General features: G+C 44.8%; 1 protein-coding gene across 1 annotated transcript; it reads left to right on the top strand.

The window, feature by feature from the left end:
- The first annotated feature begins 304 nt into the window (after positions 1-304).
- Positions 305-17,334, top strand: LOC111975019 (stromelysin-3). Its single transcript, XM_024003153.3, has 15 exons — positions 305-509; positions 9,419-9,684; positions 10,371-10,514; positions 10,697-10,830; positions 10,980-11,221; positions 11,636-11,840; positions 12,229-12,489; positions 12,610-12,722; positions 14,580-14,681; positions 14,932-14,997; positions 15,475-15,548; positions 15,748-15,841; positions 16,198-16,393; positions 16,635-16,725; positions 16,867-17,334. Exons 1-15 carry the CDS (start codon positions 399-401, stop codon positions 16,988-16,990), a joined length of 2,223 nt encoding a protein of 740 aa, XP_023858921.2. The 5' UTR covers positions 305-398; the 3' UTR covers positions 16,991-17,334.
- Positions 17,335-17,506: the final 172 nt, after the last annotated feature.

The following is a 17,506-nucleotide window of genomic DNA, read 5'->3' as shown; positions in this document are numbered from 1 at the left end:
ATTACCAGTTGGCTGAAATGAATAGCCATACGCGTATTAATATCAATTCAAAAATAAACCAAAACCTTCAATAGCGTTCTTGAAATATTTACTGATGAATAACACATTTGAGTTTCACATAAGTAATTTTTTCCAAAGAGAAAATGCATTAGTTTCCTTTTCTGTCCATTGCAGGTAGATCATCCGTTTTGAATCGAAAAAATCCATGTTAGCGCAGCACAAAATGGGTTAAATGTTACGTTGTTGCGGTGGTATTATCACTCCAGAGTCCAGGCTATAAAACGCGTATTTGAAGAAAGAACAAAGAATCAGAACCTATATAAGAGCCCACAAGAAGCTGAGCCGTCACTTTTCAGTCTGAAGAGAAAGCTGAAGAAAGCTGTCCACGGGTCCAGAAGATGATGATAATGATGCAGACTTCTGTCCTATCTTGCGTCTTTACGCTGCAATGCCTCCGAAGCATGCATTGTTCGCCAGTGCCCGAAGCAATCAGGTACAAAGCGACGCCGGTGAGTGCAGAATACTTTAGTTGTAGTACCTTTTCTTTGTTTGATAATATCTTTCAGCAGACACAAATAGCTTGATAGTGTAATTACTGGAAGTTTCATCGGTGTTGCAAGTCACTGCCAACTATTATTCGTGCATTCCCAATTCACCTGCTATTTCAAATCATGCACACATGAGAGTGCAGAAAAGTTTTCTTAGTTGTGAATCCCAGTTTTCCAGGCTTTTTCGAATGTTCAGTGTGCTATACCCACACTACAGTGTGCTTGCTTACAGTTATGATTATGCTTCGCCCTGGTTGACTGACACCAACCTGCTAAATATTTTAAACCCATCTGTCAAAACAAATAATCTTGTAGATTTTATGCTCAATATTATTAGAAGGGCTCTATGTCAATACTTAGTGTTAAGATGATGAACCTGTGCAGAGGACAAAGTGTCATATCTTTCGAAGATGACCGATATGAAATGAGTATATTACAACATAATATTTTAAAGTGGCAATCAGCAGTTGCTACATCCATTTTTGGATTTATACAGTTGTGATATGTATCCATTGATTTTTGAAGTATATCATTTATAAATGACTTATGAGCTTAGATTAAGGTACCCGATCGAACCCTAAAATATAAGCTTGTTTCACTTGAATGTTTGTTAACAAAGTAAATGTAAACAAACACTATATAGCCTCAAAACTTGGTTAAAACTACCATTTTGATGTCAAGGATGATCAGTCCTTACATTCATAGCTCTGTCTATGAATTTGAGAGTGGTTACATGTTTCCAGCCCGTCCCTCAGCTTTTTACCGAAACAGGGCTGGGAGACGCTTTAATATTGTTTCAATTGCTGATTTGCCCTCACTGCCTCATTAATCCTAAACAAAAATATTTATCTGTCAAACACATAACCCTCCCAGGATGGGACTAAGTCTAAGTAATGTGGCATTTAGAAACTTCACAGAGCCACTGCCACAACATCAACACTGACATCAAAAAGGCTTTTATTTTCAACCTTCATGCAATGTTAATTGATCTGATATGTAACATTTGTGCTAACATGGCACAACTGAAAGTCCTGCAGGGTCTGGGCGTGTGGTAAATAGAGAAGGTAATTGAGTTCTTGTCTCCGCAGGGCAGGAAATGATAATAACTGGTCTGTAAAGACATTTTGTCAACAACTCTGTGAATGAGAGGATAAAGAGGGAAGCTCCACATTGCCATTGGGGGTGTTTTATTGTCCAAATTGATGTTTTAGATTATATATAGCGGATAACTTGCAATATTAGCCTACTGCCTCAATGACAGAGATTATCGGCTTCTTGATGAAAACTGGAAAAAATGCAAACTCCTTCATTTGAGAATGTCTGAGGTAGCCTACTGTAAACCAACTGTATGAAGGACCAAGTATGACAAACGTCCCCTCAATGCCATGGAGGAAAAGTTGTTAGTTTAGTTTCTACTCTCTTCCTTTACCGAAATTACTTGCAGCTGCGATGGCAACACATACAAATAATAATTAATTGTTATGTCTAGTTGTTAACTGAACTGGAAAGCATAATCTGTAGTTTTGTCAATTTGTTTCCCATTGTTGACAAAAGAGTTAGTGATTATACAAGCAGGGACAAGTTTCTCTGTATCTGGGTCAGGAAACACAGTGCCTGTTTGCTCTCACAGGGAAAATGGAGGGAAAATAATACGATGGGCTCAATGTTTGGATATCCCTTTGTGAATAAAAGCCATGTCCCTTGGTTTTTCTTCCTGTTTTGCTCCATTAGTTCTGTCCTCTGGCCAAACTGACTGCCAGACACCCATGAGACTGGAAGTGACATCAGAGATTACTAGCCTCAGTTCCCATAGCATCCACCTATTGAATTAAGTCACAGCGGGTCACAAAACCCAGTTAATGTGTGATCAGGTCATGCAAGGTGAGGGTGGCATTATCCCCCTGATTCTCTGCTCGGCAGACAGAGAATCTGGAAGCCTGAGGTCTCAGGGGAGGAAGTTTGTTTGCCAGGAAAGATAAGAGAGCACAGTAAGAACCCAGGAGATTTGTAACCTATCTTCCATTGCCTGGTGTTACTGATTGTGGCTGATGTATTGGATTAAGGAGGATAAGGAGGCAGATACCAAGGCATGTGTTGATAGTGGTGCATCTATCTTTCACCTCATCAGTTGAATCTTCTATCCTGTTATAGTGAAACAGTTTGTCTGTATTTACTCAGTAGTATACATACCCTCTCCAAATCAAGACCATATCTGATGCATTGTGTAAACATTACCAAGTTGCTCCGTTTGCAGACAATGTCCTCTAGTATTGTTCCTATATGAAAGGGTTTAAGTGACCTCCTTTTTACAAATTCTTACAAGAACTGACAGAATGACCACATGTTATAATGTCTAGGCTTTAGGATACTTGTATACTTGTACAGACATGTTGAGTTGTGCTCTTTGAATACCACACTGTCACTCCACTGCAGTGACTCACAGATCTTGTCATCACTGTAACCAGAAGCTAGATGTGTCCATACATGTAATGGATCCCCCTCCCAAAACACGTTGGTTCACAAACACAATGATAAAACATCCTGAGTCACCTAGAGGGCTCTTTTGGAGGGTGAACTACTTCGTAAATGGGCATCTTGCATAGTCAGCAGGACAGAAGATGATGGACTGACTGTGTCTCCCAGGGCTTAGCTGAGAAACACTGTGCCAGAGACTCCTATAAGGATATCCTCTGTCTGCTCTCAGATGATGTGAGAACACACAAGGCGGCTGCAGACAAGTCAATATTGTCTGGGGAACTCTGCTCCTCCAATGGCTCTACTACCCAGAGTGGTCATCTATGTAATGCGTCTGTGTGTAGCTGGTGAGATGAGTCAGGCGCAGGACAGACGTTCCATGAACGCTCTCCAGACCCTGGACGTGAACTGGGGACCCCGATCAGAGACTATGTCTTCAAGCACCCCGTAGTGCCGGAAGATGTGAGTGAACAGGGCCTCCGCAGTCTGTAGGGCCGTAGGGAGACCAGGCAAAGGGAGGAGACGGCAGGACTTAGAAAACCGATCCACAACGACCAAGATCGTGGTGCTGCCCTGTGAGGGAGGAAGATCCGTCAAGAAGTCCACCGACAGGTGCGACCACGGCCGTTGTGGAACGGGTAGGGGTTGTAATTTCCCTCTGGGCAGGTGCCTGGGAGCCTTGCACTGGGCGCACACCAAGCAGGAGGAAACATAAACCCTCACGTCCTTGGCCAAAGTGGACCACCAGTACTTCCCACTAAGGCAACGCACCGTCCGACCGATGCCAGGATGTCCAGAAGAGGGTGACGTGTGGGCCCAATAGATCAAACGGTCGCGGACAGCAGACGGAACATACAGGCGCCCAGCTGGACACTGGGGGGGAGTGGGCTCTGTGCGTAACGCCCGCTCGATGTCCGCGTCCAGCTCACACACCAACGGTGCCACCAGGCAAGAGGCCGGAAGTATGGGAGTGTGATCCATGGACCGCTCCTCTGTGTCATACACCCGGGACAGTGCGTCTGCCTTAGCGTTCTGGGAACCTGGTCTGTAGGACAGAGTGAAAACAAAACGGGTAAAGAACATGGCCAACCTTGCCTGGCGAGGGTTCAGTCTCCTCGCCGCCTGGATGTACTCCAGATTGCGGTGATCAGTCCAGATGAGGAAAGGGTGTTTAGCCCCCTCAAGCCAATGTCTCCATGCCTTCAGAGCCTTGACAACAGCCAACAGCTCCCGGTCCCCCACATCATAGTTTCGCTCCGCCGGGCTGAGCTTCTTCGAAAAGAAAGCACAGGGGCGGAGCTTTGGTGACGTGCCCGAGCACTGAGAGAGCACGTCTCCTATCCCAGCCTCGGACGCGTCCACCTCCACTATGAACGCCAAAGAGGYATCCGGATGAGCCAGCACGGGAGCCGAGGTAAACAGAGCTTTCGGGTGACCAAAAGCCCTGTCCGCCTCAGCCGACCACTGCAGTCGTACCGGTCCCCCCTTCAGCAGTGAGGTAATGGAAGCCGCTACCTGACCAAAACCCRGGATAAACCTCCGGTAGTAGTTGGCAAACCCTAGAAACCGCTGCACTTCCTTTACCGCACGGCTGAAATGCGGTCACTCTCCATCTCCACCCCTGAAGTGGAAATGCAGTACCCTAGGAAGGAGATGGACTGTTGGAAGAACAGACATTTCTCAGCCTTGACGTACAGGTCATGCTCCAACAGTCGACCAAGCACCCTGCGCACCAGGAACACATGCTCGGCGTGTGTAGCGGAGTATATCAGAATGTCGTCGATATACACCACTACACCCTGCCCGTGCAGATCCCGGAAAATCTCGTCAACAAAGGCCTGGAAGACTGATGGAGCATTCATCAACCCGTACGGCTTGARGAGGTACTCATAGTGCCCTGAGGTGGTACTAAATGCCATCTTCCACTTGTCCCCCTCCCGGATACGCACCAGGTTGTAAGCGSTCCTGAGATCCAATTTTGTGAAGAAGCGCGCCCCGTGCATTGACTCGATCGCACTAGCGATGAGGTAGCTGTACCTCACTGTGATCTGATTGATACCTCGATAGTCAATACACGGCGCAGACCCCATCCTTCTTCTTCACAAAAAATAAACTCGAGGAGGCAGGTGAAGTGGAGGGCCGAATGTATCCCTGCCCCAGGGATTCGGAGACATATGTTTCCATAGCCGCCGTCTCCTCCTGTGACAGAGGATACACGTGACTCCTGGGAAGTGCTGCGTCTACCAGGAGATTTATCGCACAATCCCCCCATCGATGGGGTGGTAATTGAGTCACCTTCTTCTTACAGAAGGCGAGAGCCAAATCGGCATATTCTGAGGGGATGCGCACGGTGGAGACCTGGTCTGGACTTTCCACCGTAGTCGCACCGATGGAAACTCCTACACACCTCCCTGAGGACTCTCGTGACCACCCCTTGAGAGCCCTCTGTTGCCTCGAAATAGTGGGGTCATGACAGGCCAACCAGGCTACCCTGCACCACGGGAAACGCAGGAGAATCAATAAGGAAGAGACTGATTCTCTCCTTGTGACCCTCCTGCATAACCATGCTTAGTGGAGCGGTGGCCTCCCTAATCAGCCCTGACCCTAATGGTCGACTATCTAGGGCGTGCACAGGGAAGGGCATATCCACAGGAACAAGGGGGGTCCCTAAACTATGAGCAAATGAACGGTCAACAAAATTCCCAGCTGCSCCTGAATCTACGAGCGCCTTATGCTGGGAATGCGGGGAAAACTCAGGAAATGTAATAAACACATACATGTGAGCAACAGGGGGCTCTGGGTGAGCCTGGTGCCGACTCACCTGGGATGACACGATAGTGCCCTGCCTGCTGCCTCGACTCCCTGAGGAACCTCCCCAGCACCGAACAGCAGTGTGCCCTCTGCGGCCACAGATGGTGCAGGGAATGGCCCCTCCTCTGGTCGCCCTAAGTGCAGCACCTCCCAGCTCCATGGGCGTCGGAGCGGAGGTGCTGGGGGATGGAACTGACAGGCACCAAACTGGACGTCCGCAGGCAGCCAGCAGGTTGTCCAGCCGGATGGACAGATCCACCAGCTGGTCCAACCTGAGGGTGGTGTCTCGGCAGGCCAACTCCCGACGAACGTCCTCGCGCAGACTGCACCGGTAGTGATCGGTCAGGGCCCTGTCGTTCCATCTCACGCTGGCGGCCAGGGTCCGGAAGTCCAAAGCGAAATCCTGCGCGCTCCTCGTCCCCTGCCTCAGGTGGAACAGACGTTCACCTGCGTAATGGTCCATTACGTCTCCTTCACTCCATACGGCATTGGCCCACTCCAGGGCTTTTCCTAAGAGGCAGGAGACGAGGGCAGACACGCTCTCACATCCCGAAGGAGCCGGGTGGACGGTCGCCAGGTAGAGCTCCAGCTGGAGTAGGAACCCCTGGCATCCGGCAGCCGTCCCATCATACTCCCTCGGGAGCGCAAGCCGAATCCCGCTGGGACCGGGTGAAGGAGGGGTGGACAGTGGGGCCTGCTGTAGTGGGGCTGGTGAAGGCGCTGAACGACCTCCTCCTCTCTCCCAACAATCCATCGTCTGCAGAACGCGATCCATGGCGGTGCCCAGACGTTGCAACATGGTCGCGTGCTGCTGGYTGCGCTCCTCTACCGCCACAGGGAGGGCGTCTGCTCTTGCTGACTCCATTCGGAGGTGAGTAATTCTGTAATGCGTCTGTGTGTAGCTAGTGAGATGAGTCAGGCGCAGGACAGCAGATATGAGTAATGAAAGCAATTTTACTCAAATATATCACAATACACGTCGTATAAATACAAGGCCACAAATACGGACCGCAATACAATAAACAATTACTCACAAACAAACATGGGGGAACAGAGGGTTAAATAATGAACAAGTAATTGGGGGATTGAAACCAGGTGTGTYAGACAAAGACAAAACAAATGGAAAATGAAAAGTGGATCGGCGATGGCTAGAAGGCCGGTGACGTCGACCGCTGAACGCCGCCCGAACAAGGAGAGGGACCGACTTTGGCGGAAGTCGTGACAATCTAGGAATCTCAAGCCGCTGTTGTTGAGTCCCAGCCAGAGCAGTGAAAGCACAGAAGACACAACTGAACACCACGTGTTGGGTATACACAGCATATGCACAAATTTAAATATGTGTCCAGACTGTCTGCTCAGTGGACATACATGCAGAAGAGCATATGCAGTACAGCCGTAAATGTAAACAAAGACAGGCAATTTGAGGACAGTCAAAGCTTTCATAAGTTCATGGTTCAACCCCTGTGACACCATGGAAGTGAACTTTGGCCATTACCCTGTTGGCAATCTGAGGGGAGGAGCTGTGCTTTCTCTCACCTCAGGGGCTAGACTGATCCATTTGACAGATGGGAGGGTGTTATTGTCAGCAACTTGTCAACAGCACTAATTTCTCTTCTCATTTCCCTTTTTGAAATATGTTGAGTGCACACTCCTCCTGCTTGTTAGCCACGCTTTACAATGCACTGTAGATAGCCCACACTCCCATTCTCATGCAGTTGGGTATACATCTTATTGCCAAACTAGATTAGAGTGTAAGCCCAAGATCCATATATTAGGGTTAAATTACAAATGTGAAATGCAGGCAGAATGACTGAGAGTTCTGCTGCCTAGTGTTTCTTCCTTGATTGGGGCACATAACTCAGGGTAAGGCCCTCTCGTTTTGAGGTCTGGAGCACATTCCACGAATCCTGCTGGGCATTGTTCCCATTATCCCACAACTCCACAACACTAAAGCCTCACAAAGCAGTAGGCTACCAGAGGGAGGGCTGGCTTGACACAATGACAGAATGATTAGGACTTATGTCTGATTATCATTCATCTAGAATATGCTACACTCTTAGAAAAATATTTGCTATCTAGAACCTTAAAGGGTTATTCGGATATCCCAATAGGACAGCGATCATGAACTAGATTCAGCCGCGGGCCTGGAGTGGATGGTAGGAGGGCCTGCACATAATTACAAATATTTTGTAGACTGCAAATTGACCGCAAGAAGCCCAAACAGATATAATGTTAGACTAAAACATGATCATTTCAAACCTAGCTTACATTTGTATACGGTCACATGTCTCTCTATTATGCATGGGAATTCTTAAATTAAAATCACTTGGAGCTGATTTCCTGTTGTTTTTACAGCCTTTTATGTCCAACAATGAAATTCCACAATGATTTTTTTTCTTTTACTCAGAAAACTTGGGGGGCCTAATAAAACCACCCGGCCCGCAGGCCGCCATTTGGTTGAACCCTGCCATAGGAGAACCCTGTTGGGTTCCATGTACAATCCTTTCCACAGAGGGTTCTATTTGGAACCCAAAGGTGTTCTACCTGAAACAAAAAAGGGTTCTTACCTGGAACCAAAAAGGGGTCTCCTATGGGCACAGCAGAAGAACCCTTTTGGAACCCTTTTTTCTAAGAGTGTCGAATACGCTACATCCTCGTGTTCTTAGTGCATTAAGAAATCCAATGTGTTTTACAGTAGCAGTGTCAGAGGAAATGTTAAGACTTTTGTGATCATGAGAGCACCCTAATGCTTCCTGAATTGCAAAGCTGTAAAAGACATTGAATTGTACAACTTCAAAAAGCCATGGAGACGCTGTGCCACTGACAGTATTTCTCCTCTCTGTAATTTATGCTTGAGGTAGGAGGTGATGAGCAAAGTAATTTCCTCTGGGTTCTGCAGGGGGATATTTACTGTAATAGTTCCTATGTGTAATGATAACTGACAGTAAAGTAAGCTACAAGCCCACTCCAAGTCAACAAGGGAAAACACTCTCTGACGGGCAATTTTTGTTTGTTTACTTATTTCCAGTTATTGTTGACCTCTCATACTCCCACTCTCAGAGATACTAGCAATCATGTTAAAGGGACACTTCACATTTTTTCAACTTCATATTCATAATCTCCAGCACCACCCCAATATCAACATATGTGAAAATGGTGCGTTTCTATGTTTTGTAGTAAAATAGATAGAGAAATATAAGTGTTTCCAATGACATCATCGGTGTGCATCGTGTGATTTTTACCAATTGTGAGTAGGCATTGCCTACTAACTGCCTACTAATTGTCCACTAATCTTTCTCTATCTATTTTACTACAAAACATAGGAACGCACCATTTTCACATATGTTGATGTTAGGGTGGTGCTGGAGATGATGAATGTGAAGTAGAATTTGTTTAAACATTTCCCTTTAAGGCAATGTCAGTGCATGCATGGATTTCAAAAAAGTACAATGCATCAGGATACATATTTGCACCAAATCTATTGTTTTCTAATGCGTTTTAATTAAAGATGTTCATCCTTATAAGTGACACTTTTGTAAACATGTTATCTAATAAATATTGCTCATGATCCTGCTGTTTCAAAGGGATGGCTCCAGAGGTTTGATCTCCATGACCTAAAGAAGAGAGGAAGAGTGGCCCATCCTCAGGACACACTCAAAGACACCGCCTTGGCCATAGGAGACCCTGTAAGAGCAGCACTGGTAACTAACAACACTGAGGAGTCTAACCGCCCCCGGTGTGGCGTCCCTGACTACCCCACACTGAAGGATGTCATCTACAGGGGGAGACACAGGCAGAAACGCTTTGTCCTGTTTGGGGGGCGCTTGGAGAAAACTGACCTCACCTACAAGTAAGGATAATAATATTTTATTATTATTGTTATTATTATTATTATAGCATAACCACACTCGTGTACAGCTTGTATTTAGAGATGGACTTGGTCCCAACAAAGGAAATAGAATTTGTATCCTGTTTTGGTGCATATTTGCCTGTACTGGTGGGAAAGGTACTGTATGTTCAGAATCCAGTGTTACTCTATCCATCATTAGTCTCCTGTTTTGGTCATAAAGTAGCTTTTATGGTATTACTTTTCCTCCTTCTGAGACTCACTGTATGGATTGTCTGGGCTGGGCTGTCTGTCGACTGGCTGCTGCCTCTTTGTCTGTGTCTACCCTGGTTCCTCTCATTGTGGCTGTTCTTTATCAAAATGCAATGGAATTTCAGAAGCCGTTCAGAGAGAGGAGAGGGGAAGCCATGATGGGCTAATGAGACTTTACAGATTAAGTAAATAGTAAGGAACAGGACTATGATACACTGTTATTTTACAGAGCCTGAGGGTCTATGTAACAGCACACATATCTGTTGATTTGATGGTTAGARATCAAATGAGAGGGAGGTTCTAGGTATGCAACAAGGCTGGTGGTCTCTGGTGTGTTTCTACAGGCTACAGACTATGGTGTGTGTGTGTGCATGTGTGCGTGGAGTTTACGTTCTCTGATTTATATCTGTTTATATCTATACATCTTTCTTCCTCAGAGTGGTTCGTTTCCCCTGGCAGATGAGTGAAGACAAAGTGCGGCGTGTCCTGCTGGAAGCCCTGACAGTGTGGACTGAGGTCACACCCCTCACATTCACTGAGGTCAGCAGTGGAAAGGCTGACATTGTCATTGACTTCACTAGGTACGCATGTGTGTACATTATGTGTATTCAAATGTCAGACTTTAAGTTACTGCTCAGCCAGCTCTTTCCTGATATGGATCTCTACTGTAGATACTGGCATGGAGATAACCTGCCCTGATATGAATCTCTACTGTAGTTACTGGCATGGAGATAACCTGCCCTGATATGGATCTCTTCTGTAGTTACTGGCATGGAGATAACCTGCCCTTTGACGGCCCTGGGGGCATTCTAGCCCATGCCTTCTTCCCCAAGACCCACAGGGAGGGCGACATCCATTTTGACTATGATGAGGCGTGGTCCCTTGGCAACTACATGGGTGAGTGTTTTCTTGGCAGGGAACATGCAGGAAATATGGAGAGTTGATTTACATAGAGCTCTATGTAAAATTAGTAAAGTCAGGAGGTATTTCTACGGTTGTAGTGTATTATCCCTGGAGGTGTGACCCTCGCCCTGACTCTACTGCAGGCACAGACCTCCTCCAAGTGGCTGCTCATGAGTTCGGGCATGTTCTTGGTCTGCAGCACTCCCAGGAACCGGGCGCAGTGATGTCCCCCTATTACAGCTTCTCCTATCCCCTGGAGCTGAGCGAGGATGACAAGCTGGGGATCCAATACCTGTATGGCCCTCGTCCACATGTCCAGCCCCCATCTCCACCCCAACCACTGCCACAAATCACCACAGATACCAATGAGATCATTAGTAGTATTGTGAGTGTTAATCTCGCCATATTTTTCTTTGGAGGTGCTACACAGGCAAATAATAATAATATAAGACACACAATACAACTGAGATACTAGCCACACAAGAATAAACATGATATGACAGTATGGAAATACTCTACACTCTTAGAAAAAAGGGTTTCAGAAGGATTCTTCTGCTGTCCCCAGAGGAGAACCCTTTTTGGTTCCAGGTAGAACCCTTTTTGGTTCCAGGTATAACTATTTTGGGTTCCATGTAGAACCAGCTGTGGAAAGGATTCTATATGGAAACCAAAAGGGTTCTACCGGGAAATAAAAAGGGTTCTTCAAAGGGTTCTCCTATGGGGACAGCTGAACAACCCTTATTGGTTCTAGATAGCACAGTTTCTTCTAAGAGTCTAGTGGTCCTCTTTCTGTCTCCAGCCTGACGCCTGCCAGACAGACTTCGATGCTGTGTCTATGATTCGCGGAGAGCTGTTTTTCTTCAAGTCACGCTATGTGTGGCGCATTCGGGAGGGGCGGCTGGAAGCAGGCTACCCCGCGCTGGCATCCCGCCATTGGCGGGGGATTCCAGAGAGTATTGATGCAGCCTTTGAAGARCAATCAGGGAATATCTGGTTCTTTCAAGGTGGGTGACAGAGATATTGTGCTGTGGTTAGTTATATTTTATAAGTGTAGGATTAGGTAAGCCCCAAGTTGAAAACAAACAGGTTAACATACATGTAGGCAGACAAGCAGGAAAACAACTGCATTATAGCTTTATGAACTTTTTGGTTAGCCAGAAAAGTGTTATTCTGCAACTTTAAGTAGGGCATGTCAAGAGTGACAAGAGTGTTGAATAGCCAAGAGTTCTCTCTCTCTCTCTCTCTCTCTCTCTCTCTCTCTCTCTCTCTCTCTCTCTCTCTCTCTCTATCCCGTACGTCTCGGTCTCTCGTCGTCTCTCTCCATCCCTCTCTCTCAGTCTCGTCTCATCGTCTCTCATCTCTCTATCGTCTCTTTCTCAGTCGCTATTGCAGGTCAAAGCTACTGGGTGTTTGATGCAGAGAGACAGATCACAGGGCCAGACTCTGTGCAGAGCCTCGGCCTGTCAGTCTCCCACATCCAAGCAGCTCTGCGCTGGGGCCAGGACAACAACTACAACACCTACTTATTCAAGTCAGGCAGCTACTGGAGGTTTAGCCCCAAGGAGAACCGCGTCGACTCTGTCTACCCTCGCAACATGCAGGACTGGCGCGGCATACCCAGTGATGTAGACGCAGCCTTCAAGGACCAATATGGTAATATTATGAGTGAATCACCTAATCACCTCAATTTGGGAGTGAGTCCGACATTGAAAAGTTAGATCATAGGATAATTATTGAATTGTATTGATGAATAGATTTTTTTCCCATTGACAGGCTATGCCCACTTTATCAGAGGGAGGCAGTACTGGAAGTTTGATCCTGTGGAGATGAATTCACTACAGGGGTATCCTCGCTATTTTCACATGGACTTCTTTGGTTGCAGAAATGTATGAATATCATTATGTGATAATGCTCTCAAGATCAAATTCAAGTCCAAGTCAAGTCCAACCATGCTCTTGTCCTTATGGTCCTTTCAAATACAACGTTATAATGTTGTGCATTTTGGGGAACAAGACCATTTTGCGTAACAAGACCAGAGACAAATGATTTAGGTGAAGACTTTATTACTTCACTTGAGTGATTTCCACAAAATGTTTGCTATTCCTCAAATATGTTTTTATTTACTCATTATCTTAACACTGAATGGACTAGATCCTTTTTTCTTCTCAGGAAAACACAAATTCAAATGTTTCCTCAGAGTTTGGACTTCATGTGCAGCTATATAGTTGTATTTATTTGTTGCTGGGTTGGGTTTTACGTTCTGGTGCTATCTAGAACCTTAAAAGGTTATTTGGCTGTCCCCATAGGAGAACCCTTTGAAGGACCCTTGTTGGTTCCAGGTAGAACCCTTGTTGGTTCCAAGTAGAACCATTTTGGATTCAATGTAGAACCCTTTGCAAGAGTGTACGGTCAGAAGAGGCGTTGGTAAAGACCGTGGGCTGAGAAGACAGTGCCATCTGCAGGAGGTTAGTAACTGTATCGTGATGTCTAATTTACTCCAGAGATGTTGCAGTTTGTTTTCTTCTTAAAGGGAAATATGTTTAAGGCACTGCAATTTTCTATGAAGTCTTTTTTTCTTTTTCTTTTTACTAATTAAGGTGCTAAATCTGGAAATCACTGACAATCAGGGACACTTTTTGTCCTCTAAAGTTATGAACACCTACTCACAGTCTTACTTGTATGACATCAAGTATGCTATCACGGTCACATTTATGTTCATTCTAAGATAGCTGTACTTAATTCAATAATGGTCCATCCATGGTGCTCTCAGTCAGTCCAAAGGGATGGAATGTTCCATCCTTGGTGCTGCATGATGTGAATCTAAGCCATGAGGATAATTACTTTTTGGAAGGGCCATTCATTGCATTTTGTAAGTGCAGGGCACTGATATGTTTGTTCTTCTTAGCCAGGACGCAGCCTGAGATCCTCTGGTAGGGCACTATTGACCATTCCAAAATCTAGTGTAGGTTGAAAACGAAAGGAGACTGGGCATTTTCCATTAGGGCCCCTAGCCTTTGAAATGGTCTGCCAGAGGAGACCAGGCTGCAGATTCAGTGGCTCTTTTTAAATCCCTGCTGAAGACACACTTTTATAACGATGCTTTTAATGTACGATTTAAATTATTTTAATTAGCTATTCTTTCTCCTGTCTTTGTTTCTTTGTTAGTACTTTTATTTTATTATTTTATGATGTGAAGCACTTTGTTACTTGTATTGAAAAGCGCTGTACAAATAAAGTTATTATTAGTATTAGTATTATTATATCTGCTTTACTGTAAAATATGTATTTGTGATATTTTTGTCATTGTGTTTGACAGCCAATAGCTGCAGCCTGGCAGTGGCAGACCTCTTCTAACGTTTTGGGTGTTGACTATAGAGCTCAGAATCATTTCAAGACATAATTGTCCTTTAATTAAAATAGCCATCATCTGTTCTGATTACATATCTTTATGTTTTAACATGTTTTTCTACTCAAATGTCACATTTACTATGCAAATACAAAAATATTAATCATGTACTGTATTTTGGTACAAATAAAATATTTAAGCTTAAGTACGTTGTCCATTTTTGTGAATCAGATAAATAAATAGACGGATAGATATATAGTCTGATTGGCTAATATAAGTATGGGCGTGCCATGACTATTATAATGTCGCTTTCATGTTGCTCTGTTAAAGGTGCGTCGCTGTTGTACTCGGACGTAATGGATCAACAAATGTATAAAGCGTCATAGGCAAAAACTAGTTTCTTCTGACCATGGCTCACAGCTTCACTCAAGAATATTTCCAGATTCCTTCCGTTACCAGAGCGTACACTACAGCTTGCGTTTTGACTACAGCAGCGGTGGTAAGCGACTAACGAGTGGCATCTATTTTTCAGCAGGCTTGCAGTAAACAGCTCGCCGACTGTGCACTGGATGTTTTGGCGTGTTTGGTTAGAAATAATATACAGATACTCAAAGATGAGAGAAAACAAATCAAGGGACATAACACTTTTTCACTATACGTTATTTGAAGGTATACCATATTGAAACAGTGTAACTGTATCTGCTGATGAATTCATACATTCAATGTATTATCTTTCTTTGGGGTTGTAGCAATTGGAGGTAATCACCCCATTTCAGCTTTATTTCAACCCAGACCTTATCATTAGAAGATACCAGGTAAGAGAGAACCTCTGTTAATAAACACAATGTATACCTCATACTTAATGGGATAGTAAACACAAATTACAAAATTATACTTAGGTTTCCTTACCCTTTAAGCAGTCTACACTCTTAGAAAAAAAGGAGCTATCTAGAACTTAAAAGGGTTCTTTGGCTGTCCACATAGGATAGCCCTTTTGAAGAACCCTTTTAGTTTCAGTTAGAATCCTTTTGGGGTCCATGTATAAATCCCTTTCCACAGAGGGTTCTACCTGGAACCAAAAGGGTTATCCTATGGGGACAGCCAAAACCCTTTTGGAACCATTTTTTCTAAGAGTGTATGGACAAGGTATGACAGCAATCTGTGTTTTGGATTAGTTTCCCTGTCATAACTTGTCCATAGACTACTTACAGAATAAGGAAACCAATGTGAACTTTTGTAATTTGAGTGAACTGTCCATTTAATATTACTTGCGTTTTCCCTCTGTTTTGCAGATATGGCGACTGATCACCAACTTCCTCTTTTTCGGCTCACTTGGATTCAGTTTTTTGTTCAACATCATCTTTCTGTATCTTTTGTCAGGACATCTTAAAAGAAATCTATTAATCTAAAACTCAATTTAGTTTTTACAAAAGATGTTAGAAAAAAAACATACAATATTTGTCATCCTGAACTCAAAACAAATGGAATGTTCCTAATTCCCTCTTACCCATGTCTATTGTTTGTTTTGGAGTTATTGCGGTTCCTTTCCTTTACCAGACAAACAGGTATCGTTATTGTCGTATGCTGGAGGAAGGGTCTTTCCGAGGCCGCACTGCAGATTTCGTATATATGTTCCTGTTTGGGGGTGTCCTCATGACTGTATCCTTTACATTAGAACTGACACAATGTACCCAATGCACCGAGGTATTCAAGTAAAAAATGTCATCCAGCAGTTCCCTGTTCCGTCACAGCTGTAGCCATACTGTGCATTCCTGAAGAATAATATATTGTAGTCTCCAGTTGTTTTTCCAGTTAATAACCTCCTTCTATTGTGCAATGTTCTAGGTCAAATTGTATTAGTATGTTTTTGTATTGTGATAGGCAGCAATACATTTTATGGGTTGCCATGTGTTTTGAGAAATTACATGTCTATTCACCTGGTATATTCTCAGGTTGGCATAATGCAGGTGTAGCTTATGTTTCTACTGGTGTCTTTAACTTGAAGGTCTACACAGCTGTTTGGCCTCTTTGCCAACCTATTCTTCCTGGGCCAGGCATTCACCATCATGCTGGTGTATGTGTGGAGTAGAAGGAATCCTTACATACGCATGAACTTCTTCGGCCTTCTGAACTTCCAGGCACCGTTTCTGCCCTGGGTGCTCATGGGATTCTCATTGCTGCTTGGCAATTCCATTGTCGTTGACCTTCTAGGTACAGTATGTTATGTGTCTCACACATACCCTGAGATGGCAGTGAGGAACAACATGGGTTTTCCCCTACTTTAACCGTTTATCTCTTGTATCTACAGAGCATAGGCTCAAATGTGTCCCCCTGGACATTGTGTTGTCAGTTCCTGTCTGTTTAACAATGAGGTCAGTCATTGCCAGGCCTATTTATTTTGTGAAGTCATGTCATTAACTGTAAATGCTACTGGTTTGCTCCTCCACCTCAGGAATCGGAGTAGGACACATCTACTACTTTCTGGAAGATGTGTTTCCAAACCAGCCTGGAGGCAGGAAGCTGCTGATGACACCAGAACTTCTGTGAGTATCAATATCACTAGTGTTGTTGACTAGTGACTCTGCCTTTTTCTCAAGTTACATTTGGGCTCTGGCCCCTCAAAGTATCCCTCAGTGTCTGACGTTTCAAAGCAATGTCAGTTGATGCACACTTTGTTGTTGCAGTCGAACCGTGTTTGACACCCCAGAGGAAGACCCCAGCTACTTCCCACTCCCTGAGGAGCAGGCTGGCGAGTTTAGGCATGACCAAGGTGGAGACGGAGGGGAGCCCAATGACCAGGGGCAGTAGGATGGGGACCATATAAACTCAAGAAATACTCGCAGCCCCACTGAAGAAACCAGGAGCCATCCAGCTGTGGATAGAGGGTTTACTCCTCAGAGGGATGTGGATGAAGAGTGCAGCAACGTACCATCTGTACAGTTCAGTGTGTCCACTGGGAGCCACCGTAGTGAGTTTGTTGCAGACTTCTCTTTCACCGAGTGTTGTAACTAGAAATGTCAAATGCAATCAGAGGCCAATGTGCATCGCAACCTTTCCATCACCACATGCATTTCTGGCTGTGGTACTAATGGCACACAACCATTTGCCATTTCAAACAGAGTCACACCTTTTAAATACAGGTGCAAACAAAATTCTTGCCTCGTCTTTGTTATTGACCTGCTGCTCGACTCATTCATAAATCTGCCGACTATCTGGAATCCTGTTACCGAGGGAACCTGCACTGTCTGCACTTTCCAACTATTGCCTTTGTGGGTGAAGCACTGCTGCCAAATAGAAATGGCTTAGCACACCACCAACAACTGG

This window comes from Salvelinus sp. IW2-2015, linkage group LG15, assembly GCF_002910315.2.
Source record: "Salvelinus sp. IW2-2015 linkage group LG15, ASM291031v2, whole genome shotgun sequence".
NCBI lineage: Eukaryota > Metazoa > Chordata > Actinopteri > Salmoniformes > Salmonidae > Salvelinus > Salvelinus sp. IW2-2015.
This window is presented reverse-complemented; position numbering and strand designations above follow the sequence as displayed.